Here is a 25050-nt window from a genome sequence, read left to right on the forward strand (position 1 = left end):
AAGAGCACTCCTTTAGATCCAATGCACTGAATTCAGCAAAGCCTCCCCAGCCACTCCCAGCTGAGATGTTCAGGAATCAAAGGAGGAAGCTCCACCATGATTTCATTGGCAGTAATGGGGACACGCCTCTGGAAGTGCTGCCAGCTAAGCCAGGGGCTGGGCCTGGCGGGGACTCATGTGCCCCCATTGCTCTCTCAGGGCAAATGCCGTTTGCGCAACACCAAGGAAATGTAATGAACACTGCCTCAGGGATTTCATACAGACAAAAAGGCAAAATGGAACAAACTTTGGTACAGACAGATCATGTCTCAACAAAGACAAAATGTGAAAAGTTGAAGCATAGAAACACCAAACCTCTTACATTTATTGCTAAATCTAACACTACTAATACATCTTGAATAATACTTATATATCTTAGCTAATAAAGAGAGAGATTCCTATCATGTAAATTAATAGAAGAATAAACAATCCTAAAAACTTGATAAACAATCTTATTTCTATCTAGTCCTCTTGACGCCTAACTCCTGCTAGCCTGGGGCAAATGCAGGGCTAATTTTGCCTTTTCTTCTTGGGGAGAGGCTGTGCATCCTTGCGTGGGCGATGTCTTCTCCTGTGCTTGTTCCTCTCCTTGATGGTTTCAAACTCCCTGGAAGACAGGAAACAAACCATGCATTGTTAACTTCATACACACCATTAAGCCAAGTGCCGAGATCTCCCTTTTTGGATGAATTTCTGCCTTTTCAATCTGTGACACATTTGTAATGTGATCAGCACCATGAGTCTGATCTTGCTGGTTACAATTCTTTGAAATGTCTTCCTCCTTTTGCTTCATCCTAGGTTTAATTGGATCAGCAGCAGCAAAGCAAGCTTTGATGCATGTGTTCCTGCTTGTGTGAGCTGTGTCTTGTTGGGGCATGGCAAGGTTTCACTGGGAATGCTGGGTTTGAACTAAGTTGTTTGGGTTCCAAGTGGGCTGTAAGCTTGAGCAGGGCTGCCAGGAGCGATCCTGCAAGTGGCCTCAGCTTGCCCTGTGGTGCCTTTGGAAAGGGGCAGCGTGCTCTAGGCCAAAGGGGCAGCTGGGAGCAGAAGGAGGAGGAGCTTGCGCACCGTTGGCACTGCCCGCACGGAAAGGGGCCTCCCGCCGGCTGGGGCTGCTGGCGCGGTTGGCAGCAGGGACACTCCGCGCTGCCAGCCCGCTTACGGCTTCTCTTCCCGGTCTCCCCAGTCTCCTTCCTGGGAGGGCTTTTCCTCCTCTTCCGTTTGCCTGCAGTCTGGAAATCAAAGAATCCTTATCAGTGCTTCCTTCCTCTCAGAAAGCTGGAATTCACAGCATCCACCCCAAAAATCTATTGGCCTAAGCAAATTCTTCCAAACCCCAAAGAGCTGAGAAAAGGGCTGGATATGGCAGTGGGCTGCGGCAGCCTGCCAACCCAGCACTTGCAGGAACATACTCCCCTTTACCACAGCTCTAAGGGGGTGGGATAAATACGTGGCTATCTCTAGTTCTACATGTCTGATTTCTACCTCTCTGCCTAACATCTATTTATCTCTGGTTTTCCTCCCCACATGTCTTGGGCATGGCTTATACATTCAATCACACTAGTGAAGACACATGATTACCCATTTTCTCCTACCCAAAATAATCTGTCTCTCTCTTTCTCTCTGTCTCTCTCTGAAGCAAATTGCTCTTTGCTGGTATGGAACGTATTTAAGGTCCCGTAGCGCTGGCACATCTCCTTGTTGGGGATACGCTGGGGTGCTACAAAAGATCTCTAAAATTTGGCAGCATCTCCATGAAGGCAGCCCAGGTGGCTGATGTTATCAGGCAGTGGGGAATGAAGGGTCTGATTGGAATCTGAGGGTGCCAGCCCTTAAGAAACCGAATTGTAGAGAGTCAAAGCCCATTTTGGTGGTGGTGCTGCTTTGTTGGGTCAAAGTTCTGCTCCACAATTCCGTATTTTAGGCTAGCAGCACAACAAAAGTCAGGGCAGCATCTGCTGAACCTTTCCCAGTGCGTGGGACCAAGGGAGCCAGGCAAAGCGGCGTCTGGCGTGGCTTGCCAGCAGGGTTTGTGCCCTTCTGCCAGTTTCTTGACTCTGCTGGCGTGTCTGGATTTTCTTCCCACTCACCTGAGCAAGAGTGCTGCTGGCAAGTTTCTGCTCTTTTTTCCAGCAGTAGTAATACTCCACACACTGTGCCACGGTCTTACTTGGGATCTGTTGTGAAGAGAAAAAGAAGGAATCTGAAACAGCTGTCCCATAGGGTGCATTGGAGAAAAACGAGAATACATAGTAAAGTAGGAATTAAAGTCATGGAGAAAATTGAGGAGGGTGTAAAATGAAATCAATATGCAGGAGTCAGAGAGGCATTATGCAAGGTAATAAACCGAGTATTGTGCTAGGTGGTAACACATGTAATGCACAGATAAACAACAAGTCCCTCTAGCAGAGTTCTTCTTTGCCCCTTCATTGCAGTTATCCCAGCACAAGGTGTTGTGGAAGCAGCAGCACACGAGGGAGACAAGTCTAACAAAACAGAGCTTTGTCTTCCAAAACAGCCTGGAGAGAAAGGCTGCAGAGGCCAGATCATCATTTTCACGCAGGCCTTCCATGTCCTGTTCTGTGACTACTTTAACAGTTTTGGTACTTGAGAAGAGAGGGACATAGGTGCAGTATTTGGTACCAGCAATAATCAACATGTCCCTTCTGATGATCTGCCAAGGTGAGGAATGTCCTGTGGCTTTACCTGCTTCTGGATGAGATGGAAATCCTTGCCGTAGGTGTGGAAAGCCTTTTGGAAGGCCTCCTTCTCCTCAGCTGTCCATCTATCTGAGCCTGTCAAGAAAAGGCAGCAGCTGAATTGATCCCTCTAGCCACTTGAAGCAGATCCCACTGGCTGCCGAAAGCAAGCTGGCGCCAGCCATCATTCACGTATGTGCGTGTCTGCTCCCTCAGAAGGTGATGAAGACGAGAGCAGGCATTCCCCAGGGAAAAAAGCATGGAAAACGAGTCAAGCTGAAGGAGTAGATGCTGGTGCTTTCCCCATCCCCAGAGAAGGCGAGATCTTGTGCTAGTTTAAAGCACAACTAATTGAAGCAGAAATGCTTGACACGGCCATTAAGGGCACGGCAGCATGTGTCAGTGAAGGAAGAAGCTGGGCTTTGGTTACCTGCGTAATGATAATCAGCCAAGGGATGGCCTTGAGCTGTTGGAGGCCCCCCCGAGAGCAACATCTCCAGAGCCTCCTGCAAGATGCAAAGGAAAACGGCTTGAGCCGCCCCACAACACAAAAAAGGAGCCAAACCCCACCAATGCTGCCCCTCAGCCGCTTTGCCTCTTCAGCTGAGGATTTAGGCCACTGGCTCTCATATGGGTCAAAGATTGTGCTATGCTCCCAGTCCCTCATATTTGCTGCCCAGCCCTTGGCTCCTGCTCCCCAAGGGTAGCATTTTCCTCTCCAACTCCATGATTTTGCTCCTCCTGCACCCAGAATTGCCTCAGCTGACTGTGGCTTCTGGGAATTGTCCCTCAAAATGTCTTTGAGAACACAGATCTCCAGGAGGTTTTCAAGGCAGCAGGCTGCAGGACCCTGCGCCGCTGCCTCCAGGAGAGATTTTGTCCCTGCTGGAGCCATTTGGGCTCAGCCCTGCCGCAGCTGGACGAGACACAGCAGGCAGCGAGTGCTCTGCTGCTTGTGAACTCCCTTCTTCAAGGAGCAGCCAGGAAAGGCTGTCCCGCTGCCCGGCCCTTATCAATTCCCTGCCCACTCTTGCCCGCGCCCAAACAGCCGCTTCCTACCGGAACGCTGCCGCCAGCCTGGTGCAGGCAGTGCAGGGCGAGCTCCAGCTGAGCTGCTGCCCCGGGAAGGCCACGGGAGCTGGCCATGTCCAACAGTTCTCTGACTGCAAGCACAACAAAAACCCACCCAAAGTCAGCCGTGAGCCAACAAAGGGGAAGGCTTGCCATACAAGGCAGAAGGAAAGCACAAGAGCTAAAGCCTGCAGCTTGGAGAGCACGAAAGGGAGAGCAAAGCAAGGGGCAGCTGAAGCAAGGGCCCACCTAGTGCTGCCTCTCCCTTCCATGCAGCTTTTGTCATAAGGAGTGGAGGCCAATCTCCCCTCTTCCAGTGGCACATGCCCCTGACCCATTTGGAGAGCAGCACAGTTGCTCTTTTTCCTGCTCTGCTGCAGAAGCAGAGCATTGTCCTTACCCCTACCACTTCCACAAGGGAAGATGGGCATGACAAAGGAGAGAAGCAGAGCCTGCCAAAAGCTGCCTTTTTATCCAAAAACCAGCATTTTACATGCCCGACTATCTCAGGAGTGGAAGGAAAGCTTGACAGTTACCTCTGTCCGGTTTTTCCATGTCAGGGTCGTCTTCCTCCAAGGGCTTCCAGACCAGGGTTGCAGGCTCTTCAGCCTCACTTGGCGGCCCGGTCTGCACCTCAGGGAGCTCAGCCTGAAAGTCACTGCCAACATTGATGTGTCTAGAGCAAGAAGGAGGTGGACGTAAGAAAGGCAAGTGGTCAAGAGACACCTGGCGTGAGCCACAGCCTTGGACCAATCCCACCCTGACTCTGAAAGAGCAGTTGTCCTGCTCGCCATTCCTCAAGTTTGCTGTCCTTTAACCCTAGGCCAAAACTCACGGCTCAGTGAGGACTCTTGCTTTCCTTTTCATTGTGCCTCTCCTTTCCACCTGGAAGAGATCAAAACAATGCTCCAGATGAAACTCATTCTGCCAAGATGTGTCGGTAGCCTTGCTTCTCATCCTCATCATCACTGGAAACCCCAAGCTCCTCTTTTCCAGCTCCCTCCATTAGGTGTCATTGCTGTGTTTTTCACTTGGAATTTCTGAGGCAGGCCCCTCTAGCAGTCTGCAGCTTCCTGAAGAAGGAAAGCAGAAGGGCAGGCACTAGAGTGCCTTGAGTCTTGGGGCCAGTGAGAAGAGCCAAGAGGATGCATGGAAGATGCACTACGGAGGCTTGGGTTGGATGGAAGGAAAAGGTTCTTCAGCCAGAGGGGGCTTGGGCACTGGAAGTGCCTCCCCAGGGAAGGGCTCCCAGCACCAAGGCTGAGAGAGCTCCAAAAGTCTTTGGACACTGCTCTTGGGCACAGGCTGGGATTCTTGAGGTTGTCCTGAGCAGGCCCAGGTGCTGGGCTCCATGATCTTTGGGAGTCCCTTCCAGCCCAGAAAATGCTGTGACACTGTGATTGTGTTCCTGAGAAGCACCACTCAAGAGGGCATTTCACAGCTGCCTCTGAGCGTGAGGCAGAGCCAGCCCTACACACATTGAACAATACAGACAAAGCTAGAGCAATATCTCTCAGGAAAAGAGATGCAAGGCAGGTGGGAAAAAATCAAAAAAAGCTATGAAAATAGAATATTGTTCCAGTGTCTGGAAGTGATGTAAGTATGTGAGTACGTAAGAATTGCTGCAACCAGATCATTTCTGAGGATGAAAGCCAGTACTGCAGGACAAGCCCAGCAAACTGCTTCCATGCTCTGATGGGCAGGCATCCCAGAGGAGAAGTCCCATCCTTCTGGTTTTTGAAGCTTTGCAGCAGGTGTGACCAGAGTGAGGGCGTAACAGGATTAGTGGACACTGAACCCCTGAATTCCTCCGGAATGACCAATTGGCTTTGGGGTTACCACAAAGTAAATGGGTGCTAAGAACTTCTAATCAGGCGATCAGTGGACGAGAATCTAATAGTGCACTATGACAGCTCCCTACGTCCTCTATGGAAAGGTCTGTATTTCCCCTGGAGGCAGCATTATTCCTGGAGAAGTTGCAGCCTGCTTTCATGTGCAGCCTCGTCTGGGGAAAGTGACCACACGCCGTGTCTGTGGTGGTTGGTGGCAGAGCCAGCTGGAGCCTCCTGCTGTTCTGTGAGTGCTTCGGGGGCCCACGGGGATTTTCTTACCTTGCACAGAGCCAAAGTGCTGTGGGGATGCCTGGCGGCAGACGAGGAGATGAGGATGTCGCTGCAGAGGCCAGCTGTGGCGCCGAGTGCAGAAGGTGGCTGCTGAGGGACAGCCCAGGAGCAGATGCTGCAGCTGCTGCTCCAGCACTGCTCCACCAGTGTTCCACCAACGGCCGCAGGAGCAGCAGACAAGGGCAGTTGCTCTGGGCACAGCCCAACATTCCATGCAGAACCCCAGGGGAACCATGGGACAGAAACAGGTATAGGCCACCTTTGCCCCTTCTACTTCTTCTGCTGAGAGTTTGCTCTGAGGAGCTCCCCATTGGGGCTTTTCTCCTCAGTCCTCTGGACATGGAAAAGCAGAGCAGGGACAGCTCTGGCTCTCCTCTGTGCTTCTCTGTAAGGTGCCTGCAGCTGAACAGGCAGAGGAAGCTGGCTCTGTCCAAGGGCCCATTCCACATTTCCTGCACTGCAGAACCAGGAGGACACCTGCCGCTGCCTCTCCTCTGGCTCTGAGAGGAGCTAGAGCTTGCAAATTGTTCCGTGCAGAACCAAGTGCAAAGCTTTCTCTCCAAGTGGCGGCATTCATCCTGCCCCCTTTCTCAATTGTCTGGTGCCCAATAATGGCACTTGATGTTTTCCCTCCTTTGGCCTGCTCAGCTGGTCTCTCACCTCAACACCCCATCCCTGAAACTTGGAGAAACGGGATGTTTCTCAGGGCAGCTGATGGGGACACACACACTGGGGCAGTGCACCAGCATTGCTGTAGTCAACACGTCATGCAGAATTTCTAGGTCTCTCTTCCAGCTCCCTTGAAGAAGGGAGGATGTTCATCTCTACTACTCCGGCATTCCTCTAAGGAAGGAACACCAAGAGAATTTCTTTTCCACATTAATGACCCTCAGCTTTGTTTGAATACTTAGGTGCCAGATATGGCAAAACCCAGCCACTTGTACTGCTTTCCTGCCTAAGGTTTAAGCAAAAGCAAATCTTGCTTCCTTCCCAGCCTGCATGTTACACCCACGCCAGCCACCCACTGGGAAACATCTGGAACGAGGCCCACTGCAAGGCAGATACCACTGCAGCCACCTGCACTGGCTCCAGCAGGCAAGGGCAGGCTTTGGTCACTTCCCAGAAGCAGCCTGGCCATTCCCCCCTGCCTCGCCCCTTCGCCATCCTCCACGGCCCCTGCTGCCAAAGCCTTGCTAGGCAGAGCCATTTGCTGGGCTTGGTAAAAGAGTGACTTGGATTCTTCTTTGGCGCAAATACCAAAGCTGTGAGAAGTGAGAGGATCAGGTTCACAGCCGCTCTGCTTTAGCTAAGGACATTACTGGAGGCTCAGAGCCTGGTCCTTTAAAGAGAAACTGAATCTGAACTCCTGCTGTCTTTGTGGTGCATGTGGATATTTCTTTTCTAGAATCAGAGAGGTTAGCAAAGTCCTCCAAGGTGCTCAAGTCCATCTGTTCCCCAAAATGAAACAAAGTTATGTTGCTGGGCAACAAAAAGGCCTCAACCCACTACTTTCATCCCACCAAGTACAGTGAGACAAGAGCACTCCTTTAGATCCAATGCATTGAATTCAGCAAAGCCTCCCCAGCCACTCCCAGCTGAGATGTTCAGGAATCAAAGGAGGAAGCTCCACCATGATTTCATTGGCAGTAATGGGGACACGCCTCTGGAAGTGCTGCCAGCTGAGCCAGGGGCTGGGCCTGGGGGGGACTCCTGTGCCCCCATTGCTCTCTCACGGCAAATGCCGTGTGTGCAACACCAAGGAAATGGAACAAACACTGCCTCAGGGATTTCATACAGACAAAAAGGCAAAATGGAACAAACTTTGGTTTAATGATAAACACAGATCATGTCTCAACAAAGACAAAATGAGAAAGGATGGAGCATAGTGAACATGTAACCTCTTATATGCAATGATAAATAACATACTATTAATCTACTAGTAATTTAACACAACTTATCATCTAATAGTACTAATACGTCTTTTATATTACTAATGTATCTTAACTAATTAATTGACAAATTCCTACCACGTAAATTTAATGGACAAATAAAGAATCCTAAAATCTTAAAAAGCTATCTTATTTCTTTCTAATCCTCTTGAGGCCTAACTCTTGCTAGTCCCGGACAAGTGCAGGGCTAATGTGGCCTTTTCTTCTTGGGGAGAGGCTGTGCATCCTTGCGTGGGTGATGTCTTCTTCTGTGCTTGTTCCTCTCCTTGATGGTTTCAAACTCCCTGGAAGACAGGAAACAAATCATCCATTGTTAATTTCATACACACCATGAAGCCAGGCGCCGAGATCTCACTTTTTGGATGAATTTCTGTCTTTTCAGGCTGTGACACATTTGTAAATTGATCAGCACCATGAGTCTGATCTTTCTGGTTTCAATTCTTTGAAATGTCTTCCTCCTTTTGCTTCATCCTAGGTTTAATTGGATCAGCAGCATCAAAGCAAGCTTTGATGCATCTGTTCCTGCTTGTATGAACTGTGTCTTGTTGGGGCATGGCAAGGTTTCACTGGGAATGCTGGGTTTGAACGAAGCTGTTTGGGTTTCAAGTGGGCTGTAAGCTTGAGCAGGGCTGCCAGGGGCGATCCTGCAAGTGGCCTCAGCTTGCCCTGTGGTGCCTTTGGAAAGGGTCAGCGTGCTTTAGGCCAAAGGGAGCAGAAGGAGGAGGAGCTTGCGCACCGTTGGCACTGCCCGCACGGAAAGGGGCCTCCCGCCGGCTGGGGCGGCTGGCGCGGTTGGCAGCAGGGACACTCCGCGCTGCCAGCCCGCTTGCGGCTTCTCTTCCCGGTCTCCCCTGTCTCCTTCCTGGGAGGCCTTTTCCTCCTCTTCCGTTTGCCCGCAGTCTGGAAATCAAAGAATCCTTATCAGTGCTTCCTTCCTCTCAGAAAGCTGAGACGCTCACAGCGTCCACCCCAAAAATCTATTGGCCTAAGCAAATTCTTCCAAACCCCGCGGAGCTGAGAAAAGGGCTGGATATGGCAGTGGGCTGCAGCAGGCTGCCAACCATGGAGGTTGGAGGAAAATACTCCCCTTCACTACAGCTGTAAGGGGGTGGGATAAATACGTGGCTATCCATAGTTCTACATGTCTGATTTCTACCTCTCTGCCTAACATCTATTTATCTCTGGTTTTCCTCCCCACATGTCTAGGGCATGGCTTTTACATTCAATCACACTAGTGAAGACACATGATTACCCATTTTCTCCTACCCAAAATAATCTCTCTCTCTCTTTCTCTCTGTCTCTCTCTCTGTGAAGCAAATTGCTGTTTGCTGGTAAGGAAAGTATTTAAGGTGCCATAGCACCAGCAGCTCCTTCTTGAGGATACGCTGGGGTGCTACAAAAGATCTCTAAAATTTGGCAGCATCTCCATGAAGGCAGCCCGGATGGCTGATGTTAGCAAGCAGTGGGGAATGAAGGGTGTGCTTGGAACCTGAGGGTGCCAGCCCTTGAGAAACTGATTTGTAGAGAGTCAAAGCCCATTTTGCTGGTGGTGCTGCTTTGTTGGGTCAAAGTTTTGCTCCAGAATTCCGTATTTTAGGCTAGCAGCACAACAAAAGTCAGGGCAGCATCTGCTGAACCTTTCCCAGTGCATGGGACCAAGGGAGCCAGGCAAAGCAGCATCTGGCGTGGCTCGCCAGCAGGGTTTGTGCCCTTCTGACAGTTTCTTGACCCTGCTGGCATGTCTGGATTTTCTTCCCACTCACCTGAGCAAGAGTGCTGCTGGCAAGTTTCTGCTCTTTTTTCCAGCAGTAGTAGTACTCCACACACTGTGCCACGGTCTTACTCGGGATCTGTTGTGAAGAGAAAAAGAAGGAATCTGAAACAGCCGTCCTGTAGGGTGCATTGGAGAACAATGAGAATACAGAGTAAAGTAGGAATTAAAGTCATGGAGAAAATTGAGGAGGGTGTAAAATGAAATCAATATGCAGGAGTCAGAGAGGCATTATGCAATGTAATAAAACAAGTCTTATGCTACGTGGTACCACATGTAATGCACAGATCAAAAACAAGTCCCTCTAGCAGAGTTCTTCTGTGCCCCATTCACTGCAGTTTTCCCAGCACAAGGTGTTGTGGAAGCAGCAGCACACCTGGGAGAGAGGTCTAACAGAACAGAGCTTTGTCTTCCAAAACAGCCTGGAGAGAAAGGCTGCAGAGGCCGGATCATCATTTTCACACAGGCCTTCCATGTCCTGTTCTGTGACTACTTTAACAGTTTTGGTACTTGAGAAGAGAGGGACATAGGTGCAGTATTTGGTACCAGCAATAATCAACATGTCCTAATAATCGACATTCCTCACCTTGGAATGCCAAGGTGATACATGTCCTAGGTGCCAAGGTGAGGAATGTCCTATGGCTTTACCTGCTTCTGGATGAGATGGAAATCCTTGCCGTAGGTGTGGAAAGCCTTTTGGAAGGCCTCTTTCTCCTCAGGTGTCCATCTATCAGAGCCTGGCAAGAAAAAGCAGCAGCTGAATTGATCCCTCTAGCCACTTGAAGCAGATCCCACTGGCTGCCGAAAGCAAGCTGGCTCCAGCCGTCATTCACGTGTGTGCATGTCTGCTCCCTCAGAAGGTGATGAAGATGAGAGCAGGCATTCCCCAGGGAAAAAAGCATGGAAAATGAGTCAAGCTGAAGGAGTAGATGCTGGTGCTTTCCCTGCCCCCAGAGAAGGCGAGATCGTGTGCTGGTTTTAAGCACAACTAATTGAAGCAGAAATGCTTGACATGGCCATTAAGGGCACGGCAGCACGTGTCAGTGAAGGAAGAAGCTGGGCTTTGGTTACCTGCGTAATGATAATCAGCCAAGGGATGGTCTTGAGCTGTTGAAGGCCCCCCCAAGAGCAACATCTCCAGAGCCTCCTGCAAGATGCAAAGGAAAAAGGCTTGAGCTGCCCCACAACACAAAAAAGGAGCCAAACCCCACCCATGCTGCCCTTCAGCCGCTTTGCCTCTTCAGCTGAGGATTCAGGCCACTGCCTCTCATATGGGTCAAAGATTGTGCTTTGCTCCCAGTCCCTCGTTTCTGCTGCCCAGCCCTTGGCTCCTGCTCCCCAAGGGTAGCATTTTCCTCTCCAACTCCATGATTTTGCTCCTCCTGCACCCAGAATTGCCTCAGCTGACTGCGGCTTCTGGGAATTGCCCCTCAAAATGTCTTCGAGAACACAGATCTCCAGGAGGTTTTCAAGGCAGCAGGCTGCAGGACCCTGCGGCGCTGCCTCCAGGAGAGATCTTGTCCCTGCTGGAGCCATTTGGGCTCAGCCCTGCCGCAGCTGGACGAGACACAGCAGGCAGCGAGTGCTCTGCTGCTTGTGAACTCCCTTCTTCAAGGAGCAGCCAGGAAAGGCTGTCCCGCTGCCTGGCCCTTATCAATTCCCTGCCCACTCTTGCCCGCGCCCAAACAGCCGCTTCCTACCGGAACGCTGCCGCGAGCCTGGTGCAGGCAGTGCAGGGCGAGCTCCAGCTGAGCTGCTGCCCCGGGAAGGCCACGGGAGCTGGCCATGTCCAACAGTTCTCTGACTGCAAGCACAACAAAAACCCACCCAAAGTCAGTCTTGAGCCAGCAAAGTGGAAGGCTTTCCATACAAGGCAGAAGGAAAGCACAAGAGCTAAAGCCTGCAGCTTGGAGAGCACGAAAGGGAGAGCAAAGCAAGGGGCAGCTGAAGCAAGGGCCCACCTAGTGCTGCCTCTCCCTTCCATGCAGATTTTGGCATAAGGAGTGGGGGCCAATCTCCCTTCTTCCACTGGCAGATGCCCCTGACCCATTTGGAGAGCAGCACAGTTGCTCTTTTTCCTGCTCTGCTGCAGAAGCAGAGCATTGTCCTTACGCCTACCACTTCCACAAGGGAAGATGGGCATGACAAGGAGAGAAGCAGAGCCTGCCAAAAGCTGCCTTTTTATCCAAAAACCAGCATTTTACATGCCCGACTATCTCAGGAGTGGAAGGAAAGCTAGACAGCTACCTGTCTTGGTTTGAAAAGACAGGAGCCTGTGAAGGAAGGCAAAAGCCTCCTGTGAAATGGAGAAGGTAAACCCCCCCCCCCTCCGAATTATCACAACTTCAGAATTAAAAAAAGGCTCTCAGGCAAAGATATGGGAAACGGGAATAACAGTTCTTTACTGGAAGAAAAAAAAAAACTAAATAACAATGTAATTTAACACAAGCAAAACAACCACTGGCAGAGTGAGAAAAACCTGGCACCCTGAGAAGTCAGGGTGCTGACAGCAGTCCAGCCAAATGGTGGCTGCTCCTCCTGGAGCGGCGATCTGCAGAAGGGTGTAGATCCTTTCTGAAGATGCGGCGAAGGAGCAGCTGGGCCTCAGTCCCTGATTCCTCTCGGAAATCCAGCGAAGAAGGCTGTCTGTGGTCTCAGAAGTGCTTATTTTATAGTGGCAGGGATGCTTGGCTCCTCCCTCTGGGTGGAGCATCTCCCAATGGGATGATGTAACTAATCTTACCAGCCACAGTGAGTAATTCAATAGCCCATTAGCAGGACATTGTCTTCCTGGCAGTGTCATTGTTCCTGAAAGAGATAAGAAAAAACTGCCCAACCCCCAACAGATGGCAAAATAGAATACATGCATATTTTACAAGCCAGGACATTATCCACCCCTTATTCTATTTCCATCTGTGTCACAATGAAATCTTATACTCAGTTTTCACTTAAGACCAGGTTTCCCTGTGGTACACAACGGGTTTCCCCATCTTTCTGCATTACCCACCAAGTGTAACCAGGTCCTTGAGCAAAAACAATCCCACGGATGGGTTTGTCTCTGCCTGAGGTGGGATTAATCCAGACAACTTTCCCTAAAATACCCTTCATATGTACCACAGGGACTTTATCTCCATCTATTGTGTGTAAGGGTTCAGACTGGGCAGGGCCAGCTCGATTGATGGACCCTCGGGTGTTGACCATCCAGGTTGCTTTTGCCAGGTTATTTTCCCAGTTTCTAAATGTTCCCCCACCAAGTGCCTTCAGGGTAGTCTTAAGGAGCCCGTTGCACCGTTCAACTTTGCCAGCAGCTGGAGCATGATAGGGGATATGATATATCCATTCGATACCATGTTCTCTGGCCCAGGTGTTGATAAGGCCGTTCTTGAAATGGGTGCCGTTGTCAGATTCAATCCTTTCAGGTGTGCCATGTCTCCATAGGACTTGCTTTTCCAGGCCTAAGATGGTGTTCCGGGCAGTGGCATGAGGTACAGGGTAGGTCTCTAGCCATCCAGTGGTGGCTTCCACCATGGTCAGCACGTAGCGCTTGCCTTGGCGTGTCTGGGGCAGTGTGATGTAGTCAATCTGCCAGGCCTCCCCATACTTGTACTTAGACCACCGCCCCCCATACCACAGGGGCTTCACCCGCTTGGCCTGTTTGATGGCAGCACACGTCTCACAGTCGTGGATAACCTGAGAAATACTGTCCATGGTTAGATCCACCCCTCGGTCTCGTGCCCACTTGTAGGTGGCATCTCTGCCCTGATGACCCGAGGCATCGTGAGCCCATCGAGCCAGGAACAACTCCCCCTTATGGTGCCAATCTAAGTCTATCTTTGACACTTCTATTCTCGCTGCCTGATCTACCTGCTCGTTGTTTCGGTGTTCCTCATTAGCCCGACTTTTGGGGACATGGGCATCTACATGACGGACTTTCACCGTTAGTTTCTCCACCCGAGAGGCAATGTCTTTCCATATATCAGCAGCCCAGATTGGTTTTCCTTTACGTTGCCAGTTAGCTTTGCTCCACCTTCCCAGCCAGCCCCATAGAGCATTGGCTACCATCCATGAATCAGTATAAAGGTAGAGCTTTGGCCACCTCTCCCTTTCAGCAATGCCCAGGGCCAGCTGAACGGCCTTGAGTTCAGCAAGTTGGCTCGATCCACCTTCTCCTTCGGTAGCTTGTGCAACCTGTCGTGTGGGGCTCCATACGGCTGCTTTCCACTTCCGGTTCATCCCTACGATGCGACAAGAACCGTCAGTGAAAAGAGCGTAGCGTGTTTCCTCTGCTGGTAGTTGGTTATAGGGTGGAGCTTCTTCAGCTCTTGTCGCTTGTACCTGCTCCTCATCGTCAGTGAGACTAAAGTTTTCACCTTCTGGCCAGTTCGTAATTATCTCTAAAATCCCAGGGCGATTCAGGTTTCCAATACGGGCGCGCTGAGTGATGAGGGCAATCCATTTGCTCCATGTGGCGTCGGTGGCGTGGTGGGTAGTAGGAACCTTTCCTTTGAACATCCACCCCAGCACTGGTAGTCGGGGTGCCAGGAGGAGTTGTGCTTCCGTGCCAATCACCTCCGAGGCGGCTTGAACTCCTTCATAGGCAGCCAAGATTTCCTTCTCTGTTGGGGTGTAGTTGGCTTCGGACCCTTTGAAACTTCGGCTCCAGAATCCCAATGGTCGACCTCGAGTCTCACCAGGCACCTTCTGCCAAAGGCTCCAGGACAAACCATTGTTCCCGGCTGCAGAGTAGAGCACATTTTTGACTTCTGGTCCCGTTCTGACTGGGCCAAGGGCTACAGCATGAGCGATCTCCTGCTTGATCTGGGTGAAGGCTTGTTGCTGCTCAGGGCCCCAGTGGAAATCGTTCTTTTTGCGGGTAACCAGGTAAAGAGGGCTCACAATCTGGCTATACTCGGGAAAGTGCATCCTCCAAAAACCTATGGCACCTAGGAAAGCTTGTGTTTCCTTCTTGCTGGTTGGTGGAGACATAGCGGTGATCTTGTTAATGACTTCAGTGGGAATCTGGCGCCGTCCGTCTTGCCATTTCACTCCCAGGAACTGGATTTCTCAGGCAGGTCCCTTGACTTTGCTCTTCTTGATGGCGAAGCCAGATTCTAGCAGTATCTGGATGATCCTCTTACCTTTCTCAAACACTTCTGCCGCTGTGTTCCCCCACACAATTATGTCATCGATGTACTGCAGGTGTTCTGGAGCCTCACCCTTTTCTAGTGCAGTCTGGATCAGTCCATGGCAGATAGTGGGACTGTGCTTCCACCCCTGGGGCAGTCGGTTCCAGGTGTACTGCACGCCCCTCCAGGTGAAAGCAAACTGAGGCCTGCATTCTGCTGCCAGAGGAATGGAGAAAAACGCATTAGCAATGTCAATAGTGGCATACCATTTCGCTGTCTTGGACTCCAGCTCGTACTGGAGTTCCAGCATATCCGGTACAGCGGCGCTCAGCGGTGGAGTCACTTCATTCAAGGCACGATAGTCCACAGTCAATCTCCATTCTCCGTCAGATTTGCGCACAGGCCAGATGGGGCTGTTGAAGGGTGAGTGGGTTTTGCTGACCACCCCTTGGCTCTCCAGCTCACGAATCATTCTGTGGATGGGGATCACGGCATCTCGATCCGTCCGATACTGCCGGCGGTGCACTGTCGAGGTCGCAATTGGCACGAGTTGCTCTTCCACCCTCAGGAGTCCTACTGCAGACGGGTTTTCTGACAGTCCAGGCAAGGTGTTCAATTGCTTAATGTCCCCTGCCTCTACAGCAGCAATGCCAAAAGCCCACCTGAGTCCCTTTGGGTCTTTGTAATAGCCGTTCCGGAGGAAGTCTATGCCCAGAATACACGGGGCCTCTGGGCCAGTCACTATAGGATGTTTCTGCCACTCCTTCCCAGTCAGGCTCACCTCGGCTTCCACCAGGGTCAATTGCTGTGATCCCCCTGTCACACCAGCAATAGAAACAGGCTCTGCCCCCACATGTCCCGATGGTATCAGGGTACACTGCGCACCAGTATCAACTAGGGCATCGTATTTTTGTGGCTCTGATGTGCCAGGCCATCGGATCCACACCGTCCAGAAGATCCGGTTTTCCCGTGCCTCTCCCTGGCTAGAGGCAGGGCCCCTCTAACACTGGTTATTATTCCTCTCCTGGGTATACATACTAGAGGTCCCTTCAAGGGGATCTGACAGATCGTACCCAAAAGCTTGGTCATGGGAGGTTGAGGCTACCTTTACCTTGGTGGAACTCCCCCGGTTAGAGTTTCCCTCCTTGAGTTGACGGACCCGTGCTGCCAGGACAGAAGTGGGTTTCCCATCCCACCTCCCCATGTCTTCCCCGTGGTCACGCAGGAAGAACCACAGATTAGCCCTTGGGGTGTACCCTCTCTCTCTAGCTGGGGAATGTTGGGCTCTGACTTTGGGGCCTGTGACTCGTACGGGTGCTGCATTAACCTTCCTCATTTCCTCCCTCATCTCTTCTTTGAACTCCTTAATCACAGCTGAGATATGAGCCTGCATTGGGCCATTAATCATACTCTCATAATTCCTAAGTTTGTTGGCAACAGAGCCCACTGTCTCTCGGTTAGTGTCAGCATCAATTGTTGCAATGAAAGTGGTGTACTGAGATGGCCCCAGATTTGCCAGACTCCACAGCATTTGCCCTGTGCACCTGACCTTGTCGGGGTCATTATTATGTTGTCCATCCCTCCCAAAGAGTACCTCTAATACTGCCACTTCCCTTAACTGTTGGATCCCTTCCTCCAGGGTCTTCCAACGCATTCTATGGTGGTGCTCCTGCATTCTCTCCCTGTGGACAAACCTCTCTCTGACACTCATTAAAAGCCGCTCCCAGAGAGAAAGGGATCCTGGCTCCCTTACAAAAATCTGATTCATACCTGAGTCCTGGGTTAAGGGTCCCAAGTTCCTTGCCTCACCACCGTCCAGCTGCACGCCTGTACCCATAAGGTCCCAGACCCGGAGTAGCCAGGTAGTATAAGCCTCACGCCCTCGTCGCACAATGTCTTTGTGCAGATTACGGAGACTTTCGTACGTCAGGGACTCGGTGATGATCGCAACTTCTGGCTCCCCTGTGGGTTGTGAGGTTCCTCCATTCCTATCTCTATCTGGGTGCTCTGCTTTCATCTTAGACCTCCTTGTTTCTACCGGGGCAACTGCTGCTGGCTGTGACTGCCTTTGTGGTTCAGTTGGAACCTGGACAGTTGTAACATTTGTGGGTTCCACAGCTGTACTATTAGACTGTCCCTCTTCAAGGCAAAAGGCAGGCTTCTCACCAGCTGGTGAAATGCACTCCTTCAGCATCGCTTGCATCTCCTTAACCAGCACCCTCACCCAATCTGGGTGGTTCGTTTCTGAGGCAGGCTGTGGGGCAGGGTCAGGCTCTGGAGCAGCAGCATCTCCAGTCTCTGGGGTAGTGTCAGGCTCTGCAGCAGCACCCCTAGTCTCTGGTGTAGGTGTCAGGGTAGTTATCCAGGTTAATCTTCTCTTATCTCTGAGTGCTAAACATAACAGGCATATCAGCAACACCACCCATTGTATGATATCATTAGCACTTAAAGTGGATCTTAACCCTTCGAAAACTGGTGGCGCAGACCCAAAAAGATGGTTAAAAGGTTGGGAGAAAGTTTCCCCCCGTGTCATTTCCTCACAGTAGGTACCATTATTAAAGTAACTCCAAAAACATGCAGTTAGTGTGTGATAGCTCTGAATCCATGTACCTGCCATCCAGAGGAAATTAAAGATCCATGAATCCTTCACCCAGAGGACAAACTTGATAACAGACACAGTGGCCTTAGTTATAGGACCCATATTTAGATAAGGGCCTGTAAATGGGAAGTATACACTTGCGATCAAATGCCACCCAAACCAGGGAAAACTGGACCACATGGTGGTACTTACAAATTAAGCTACCTAAGAACTGTTAATCCCCTTTTTCTTCTCAATGCCCTCGAGCCCCACGTTGGGCGCCAAAATCTGTCTTGGTTTGAAAAGACAGGAGCCTGTGAAGGAAGGCAAAAGCCTCCTGTGAAATGGAGAAGGTAAACCCCCCCCCCCTCCGAATTATCACAACTTCAGAATTAAAAAAAGGCTCTCAGGCAAAGATATGGGAAACGGGAATAACAGTTCTTTACTGGAAGAAAAAAAAAAACTAAATAACAATGTAATTTAACACAAGCAAAACAACCACTGGCAGAGTGAGAAAAACCTGGCACCCTGAGAAGTCAGGGTGCTGACAGCAGTCCAGCCAAATGGTGGCTGCTCCTCCTGGAGCGGCGATCTGCAGAAGGGTGTAGATCCTTTCTGAAGATGCGGCGAAGGAGCAGCTGGGCCTCAGTCCCTGATTCCTCTCGGAAATCCAGCGAAGAAGGCTGTCTGTGGTCTCAGAAGTGCTTATTTTATAGTGGCAGGGATGCTTGGCTCCTCCCTCTGGGTGGAGCATCTCCCAATGGGATGATGTAACTAATCTTACCAGCCACAGTGAGTAATTCAATAGCCCATTAGCAGGACATTGTCTTCCTGGCAGTGTCATTGTTCCTGAAAGAGATAAGAAAAAACTGCCCAACCCCCAACAGATGGCAAAATAGAATACATGCATATTTTACAAGCCAGGACACTACCTCTGTCCGGTTTTTCCAGGTCAGGGTCGTCTTCCTCCAAGGGCTTCCAGACCAGGGTTGCAGGCTTTTCAGCCTCACTTGGCGGCCCGGTCTGCACCTCAGGGAGCTCAGCCTGAAAGTCACTGCCAACATTGATGTGTCTAGAGGAAGAAGGAGGGGGATGAAAGAAAGGCAAGTGGTCAAGAGACACCTGGCATGCAGCCACAGCCTTGGACCAATCCCACCCTGACTCTAAAAGAGCAGTTGTCCTGCTCGCCATTCCTCAAGTTTGCTGTCCTTTAACCCTAGGCCAAAACTCACGGCTCAGTGTGGGCTCTTGCTTTCCTTTTCATTGCGCCTCTCCTTTCCACCTGAAAGAGATCAAAACAACGCTCCAGATAAAACTCATTCTGCCAAGATGTGTCGGTAGCCTTGCTTCTCATCCTCATCACTGAAAACCCCAAGCTCCTCTGTCCCAGCTCCTCTCCATTAGGTGTCATTGCTGTGTTTTTCACTTGGAATTTCTGAGGCAGGCCCCTCCAGCAGTCTGCAGCTTGCTCAAGAAGGAAAGCAGAAGGGCAGGCACTAGAGTGCCTTGAGTCTTGGGGCCAGTGAGAAGAGCCAAGAGGATGCATGGAAGATGCACTACTGCAGGCTTGGGTTGGATGGAAGGAAAAGGTTCTTCAGCCAGAGGGGGCTTGGGCACTGGAAGTGCCTCCCCAGGGAAGGGCTCCCAGCACCAAGGCTGAGAGAGCTCCAAAAGTCTTTGGACACTGCTCTTGGGCACAGGCTGGGATTCCTGAGGCTGTCCTGAGCAGGCCCAGGTGCTGGGCTCCATGATCTTTGGGAGTCCCTTCCAGCCCAGAAAATGCTGTGACACTGTGATTGTATTCCTGAGAAGTACCACTCAAGAGGGCATCTCACAGCTGCCTCTGACCATGAGGCAGAGCCAGCCCTACACACATTGAACAACACAGACAAATCTAGAGCAATATCTCTCTGGAAAAGAGATGCAAGGCAGGTGGAAAAAAATCAAAAAAAGCTATGAAAATAGAATATTGTTCCAGTGTCTGGAAGTGATGTAAGTATGTGAGTACGTAAGAATTGCTGCAACCAGATCATTTCTGAGGATGAAAGCCAGTACTGCAGGCAAGCCCAGCAAACTGCTTCCATGCTCTGATTGGCAGGCATCCCAGAGGAGAAGTCCCATCCTTCTGGTTTTTGAAGCTTTGCAGAAGGTGTGACCAGAGTGAGGGCGTAACAGGATTAGTGGACACTGAACCCCTGACCACCTCCGGAATGACCAGTTGGTTTTGGGGTTACCGCAACGTAGTTTTAGGATTTAAATGGGTGCCAAGAACTTCTAATCAGGTGATAAGTAAACGAGAATCTGCAAGTGCACCATGACAGCTCCCTACGTCCTCTATGGAAAGGTCTGTATTTCCCCTGGAGGCAGCATTATTCCTGGAGAAGTTGCAGCTTGCTTTCATGTGCAACCTCTTCTGGGGAAAGTGACCACACGCTGTGTCTGTGGTGGTTGGTGGCAGAGCCAGCTGGAGCCTCCTGCTGTTCTGTGAGTGCTTCGGGGGCCCACGGGGATTTTCTTACCTTGCTCAGTGCCAAAGTGCTGTGGGGATGCCTGGCGGCAGACGAGGAGATGAGGATGTCGCTGCAGAGGCCAGCTGTGGCGCTGAGTGCAGAAGGTGGCTGCTGAGGGACAGCCCAGGAGCAAATGCTGCAGCTGCTGCTCCAGCGCTGCTCCACCAGTGTTCCACCAACGGCCGCAGGAGCAGCAGACAAGGGCAGTTGCTACGGGCACAGCCCAACATTCCATGCAGAACCCCAGGGGAACCATGGGACAGAAACAGGGACAGGCCACCTTTGCCCCTTCTACTTCTTCTGCTGAGAGTTTGCTCTGAGGAGCTCCCCATTGGGGCTTTTCTCCTCAGTCCTCTGGTCATGGAAAAGCAGAGCAGGGACAGCTCTGGCTCTCCTCTGTGCTTCTCTGTAAGGTGCCTGCAGCTGAACAGGCAGAGGAGGCTGGCTCTGTCCAAGGGCCCATTCCACATTTCCTGCACTGCAGAACCAGGAGTACTGGCTCTCCTCTGGCTCTGAGAGGAGCTAGAGCTTGCAAATCGTTCCGTGCAGAACCAAGTGCAAAGCTTTCTCTCCAAGTGGCGGCATTCATCCTGCCCCCTTTCTCAATTGTCTGGTGCCCAATAATGTCACTTGATATTTTCCCTCCTTTGGCCTGCTGAGCTGGTCTCTGACCTCAACACCCCATCCCTGAAACTTGGAGAAACGGGATGTTTCTCAGGGCAGCTGATGGGGAGGGGACACACACTGGGGCAGTGCACCAGCATTGCTGTAGTCAACAGGTCATGCAGAATTTCTAGGTCTCTCTTCCAGCTCCCTTGAAGAAGGGAGAATGTTCATCTCTACTACTCTGGCATTAATCTAAGGAAGGAATACCAAGAGAATTTCTTTTCCACACTAATGACCTTCACCTTTGTTTGAATACTTAGGTGCCAGATATGGCAAAACCCAGCCACTTGTACTGCTTTCCTGCCTAAGGTTTAAGCAAAAGCAAATCTTGCTTCCTTCCCAGCCTGCATGTTACACCCACGCCAGCCACCTGCTGGGAAAACATCTGGAACGAGGCCCACTGCAAGGCAGATACTTTGTAGGCTCCAGATCCCACCTGCACTGGCTCCAGCAGGCAAGGGCAAGCTTTGGTCAGCTTCCCAGAAGCAGCCTGGCCATTCCCCCCTGCCTCGCCCCTTCGCCATCCTCCACGGCCCCTGCTGCCAAAGCCTTGCTAGGCAGAGCCATTTGCTGGGCTCGGTAAAAGAGTGACTTGGATTCTTCTTTGGCGTAAATACCAAAGCTGTGAGAAGTGAGAGGATCAGGTTCACAGCCGCTCTGCTTTAGCTAAGGACTTTACTGGAGGCTCAAAGCCTGGTCCTTTAAAGAGAAACTGAATCTGAACTCCTGGTGTCTTTGTGGTGCATGTGGATATTTCTTATCTAGAATCAGAGAGGTTAGCAAAGTGCTCCAAGGTGCTCAAGTCCATCTGTCCCCCAAAATGAAACAAAGTTATGTTGCTGGGCAACCAAAAGGCCTCAATCCACTACTTTCATCCCAGCAAGTACAGTGAGACAAGAGCACTCCTTTAGATCCAATGCATTGAATTCAGCAAAGCCTCCCCAGCCACTCCCAGCTGAGATGTTCAGGAATCAAAGCAGGAAGCTCCACCATGATTTCATTGGCAGTAATGGGGACACGCCTCTGGAAGTGCTGCCAGCTGAGCCAGGGGCTGGGCCTGGGGGGGACTCATGTGCCCCCATTGCTCTCTCAGGGCAAATGCCGTGTGTGCAACACCAAGGAAATGTAACGAACACTGCCTCAGGGATTTCATACAGACAAAAAGGCAAAATGGAACAAACTTTGGTTTAATGATACAGACAGATCATGTCTCAACAAAGACAAAATGAGAAAGGATGGAGCTTGGTGAACACGTAACCTCTTACATGTAATGATAAATAACATACTATTAATCTACTAGTAATCTAACACAACTTATCTAATCATACTAATACATCTTTAATATTACTAATGTATCTTAACTAATAAATTGAGAAATTCCTATCACGTAAACTTAATAGAAGAATAAAGAATCCTAAAATCTTAAAAAGCTATCTTATTTCTTTCTAATCCTCTTGAGGCCTAACTCTTGCTAGTCCCGGACAAGTGCAGGGCTAATTTGGCCTTTTCTTATTGGGGAGAGTCTGGGCATCCTTGCGTGGGCGATGTCTTCTCCTATGCTTCTTCCACTCCTTGATGGTTTCAAACTCCCTGGAAGACAGGAAACAAATCATCCATTGTTAATTTCATACACACCATTAAGCCAGGCGCCGAGATCTCCATTTTTGGATGAATTTCCGTCTTTTCAGGCTGTGACACCTTTGTAAAGTGATCAGCACTGTGAGTCTAATGTTTCTGGTTTCAATTGCTTGAAATGTCTTCCTCCTTTTGCTTGATCCTAGGTTTAATTGGATCAGCAGCATCAAAGCAAACTTTGATGCATGTGTTCCTGCTTGTATGAACTGTGTCTTGTTGGGGCATGGCAAGGTTTCACTGGGAATGCTGGGTTTGAACGAAGCTGTTTGGGTTTCAAGTGGGCTGTAAGCTTGAGCACGGCTGCCAGGAGCGATCCTGCAAGTGGCCTCAGCTTGCCCTGTGGTGCCTTTGGAAAGGGTCAGCGTGCTTTAGGCCAAAGGGGCAGCTGGGAGCAGAAGGAGGAGGAGCTTGCGCACCGTTGGCACTGCCCGCACGGAAAGGGGCCTCCCGCCGGCTGGGGCGGCTGGCGCGGTTGGCAGCAGGGACACTCCGCGCTGCCAGCCCGCTTGCGGCTTCTCTTCCCGGTCTCCCCAGTCTCCTTCCTGGGAGGGCTTTTCCTCCTCTTCCGTTTGCCTGTAGTCTGGAAATCAAAGAATCCTTATCAATGCTTCCTTCATCTCAGAAAGCTGGAATTTGCAGCGTCCACCCCAAAAATCTATTGGCCTAAGCAAATTCTTCCAAACCCCGAAGAGCTGAGAAAAGGGCTGGATATGGCCGTGGGCTGCGGCAGGCTGCCAACCCAGCACTTGGAGGAAAATACTCCCCTTCACTACAGCTCTAAGGGGGTGGGATAAACACGTGGCTATCTCTAGTTCTACATGTCTGATTTCTACCTCTCTGCCTAACATCTATTTATCTCTGGTTTTCCTCCCCACATGTCTAGGGCATGCTTTTTACATTCAATCACACTAGTGAAGACACATGATTACCCATTTTCAGCTACCCAAAATGATCTCTCTCTCTCCCTCTCTCTGTCTCTCTCTGTGAAACAAATTGCTCTTTGCTTGTAAGGAAAGTATTAAAAGTGCCATAGCAGCAGCAGCTCCTTCTTGGGGATACGCTGGGGTGCTACAAAAGATCTCTAAAATTTGGCAGCATCTCCATGAAGGCGGCCCAGATGGCTAATGTTATCAAGCAGTGGGGAATGAAAGGTCTGATTGGAACCTGAGGGTGCCAGCCCTTGAGAAACTGATTTGTAGAGAGTCAAAGCCCATTTTGCTGGTGGTGCTGCTTTGTTGGGTCAAAGTTTTGCTCCAGAATTCCATATTTTAGGGCAGCAGCACAACGAAGCCTTGGGCAGCATCTGCTGCACCTTTCCCAGTACATGGGACTGTGATTGGTGTTACCAGTCACAGCTAGAAGATCTGCCTTCTGATTCCCCAGTGGGAGACATGCCATTCCAACTTGCAGAGCAAGCCAAATAATTGTTGATTAGACACTTCTTTTAGCATGGTGTGTTCTGCCCTTTTAGCTGTCCTGGCAATATAGGCCAAATCAGTTACTAGATTAAAATGTTGTTGGAATTTTTTAAATGCTCTGACATCAGCAGCCAACTCAGGAATTTGGGGGGTTCCTTCAACAACTTGAACATCCTACTCCCACTTCTGTGTGTTTGGATCCTTCCAAGTGATAACCGATTTGTGTGATTTTCCAGAGCCATCTGTAAAAACTGTGAGGGCTTTAAGAGGAACCTTACCTTTTAGAGAATTTGGGACTAGATGGAATGTTTCTTTTAGTAGCTTGTGTTTTGGATAATGAATAGAGACTTGTCCAGGATAGCTGTCTAAAGCAAACTAAAGGTATCCATTTGTCTGTAATAGGGACTCTAATTTGTGTAGCTGAAATGCTACATAAATGTATGTTGGATCATACGCTGCAGGGGTTCGGAGGCGGTTCCTGCCTTTAATGATTAACTGAGCTAAAAGTTCTGGAGGGATTGTAATAGTTTTTTTGGTGTGACAAATATACCCATTCTATAATTAACAATTCATCTGTAGAAGACGGGTCCCACTGAAAAAGCAGTGCCTGGAAATGTGGGGATTTACCAAGAATAGCAAACTGGGAGGTTAGAGAGCGGTCAACGCGGTGTGCTTTTCGAGATGAGATAGCAGGTGCTACCTTTCGCAGCGCGTCGTGGGCATCTGGGGTTAAGATGCGCTGGGAAGTCAGGTCATGGCTCCCCTTCAGTACACTGAACAAAGGGGACAGCTCTTCTCTCGTGAGTCCAAGCAGTGGTCAGATCCAGGTGATGGAGCCACACAACTGTTGTATGTCCCTTAGTGTTTGAACCTTATCTTTGATGGAGACACTTTAGGGAATAATGGCTGGCTCACTGATTAGGAATCCAAGGTATTTCCATGGGGAGGTCTACTGGGTTTTTCAGGAGCCATATCAAAACCTGCATCTTCAACTGCTGTCATAGTCTTTCTGATCACTGTGTTAAGGTAAGTCTTGTCTTGGGAGCAAATTAAAATGTCGTCCATGTAATGTAGAATTATAGCTTCAGGGAAGGCTTTCCTGATTGGAGATAGAATCCCAGCCACAAACATTTGACATAAAACAGGGGAAGTTTTCATTCCCTGTGGTAATATGATCTAATTATATCTTTTAAAGGGTTCTTGACAGTTGATGATTGGTTTTGAAAATGCTAATTTGGGAGTGCGGGATGGAGAGGGATGTTGAATAAGCAGACTTTGATATCAAGGATTGTGAGCTGCCAGTTCCTGGGAAGCATAGAAGGTGAGGAGAGGCCTGGTTGCAAGGGGCCCATGTCTTCTAAAACATCATTTACTTTCCAAAAGTCTTGTAATAACCTCCATCTGTCTTTGCCAGGATTTTTATAAAAAGACAGGGGTCAGGGGCTAGTTGATGGTACAATGTGTC

General features: G+C 50.2%; 1 protein-coding gene and 1 long non-coding RNA gene across 2 annotated transcripts; both read right to left on the minus strand.

The window, feature by feature from the left end:
• Positions 1-332: 332 nt before the first annotated feature.
• Positions 333-18315, minus strand: LOC135293065 (zinc finger protein 541-like). Its single transcript, XM_064407076.1, has 6 exons — positions 18289-18315; positions 3169-3244; positions 2746-2834; positions 2130-2216; positions 1202-1271; positions 333-646 (listed from the first exon to the last, which is right to left on the minus strand). The coding sequence occupies exons 2-6, from the start codon at positions 3230-3232 to the stop codon at positions 528-530; spliced, it is 429 nt and encodes a 142-aa protein (XP_064263146.1). The 5' UTR covers positions 3233-3244; positions 18289-18315; the 3' UTR covers positions 333-527.
• Positions 8735-10378, minus strand: LOC135293055 (uncharacterized). The gene is made up of 3 exons (XR_010355201.1): positions 10301-10378; positions 9645-9731; positions 8735-8781 (listed from the first exon to the last, which is right to left on the minus strand). It is a non-coding gene; the product is annotated as an uncharacterized LOC135293055 (long non-coding RNA).
• Positions 18316-25050: the final 6735 nt, after the last annotated feature.

This window comes from Passer domesticus, unplaced genomic scaffold (genome assembly GCF_036417665.1).
Source record: "Passer domesticus isolate bPasDom1 unplaced genomic scaffold, bPasDom1.hap1 HAP1_SCAFFOLD_66, whole genome shotgun sequence".
NCBI classification, from domain to species: Eukaryota; Metazoa; Chordata; class Aves; order Passeriformes; family Passeridae; genus Passer; species Passer domesticus.

What these genes read in the sequence shown, in the direction of transcription:
- LOC135293065 (XM_064407076.1), bottom strand. Translation starts at nt 3,232, where the DNA reads ATGTTGCTCTCGGGGGGGCCTCCAACAGCTCAAGGCCATCCCTTGGCT. An exon ending in GGCTGATTATCATTACGCAG is followed by an intron (nt 2,835 to 3,168) that starts GTAACCAAAGCC and finishes TTTTCTTGACAG; the next exon opens with GCTCAGATAGATGGACAGCT. An exon ending in CCAGCAGCACTCTTGCTCAG is followed by an intron (nt 1,272 to 2,129) that starts GTGAGTGGGAAG and finishes TTTGATTTCCAG; the next exon opens with ACTGCAGGCAAACGGAAGAG.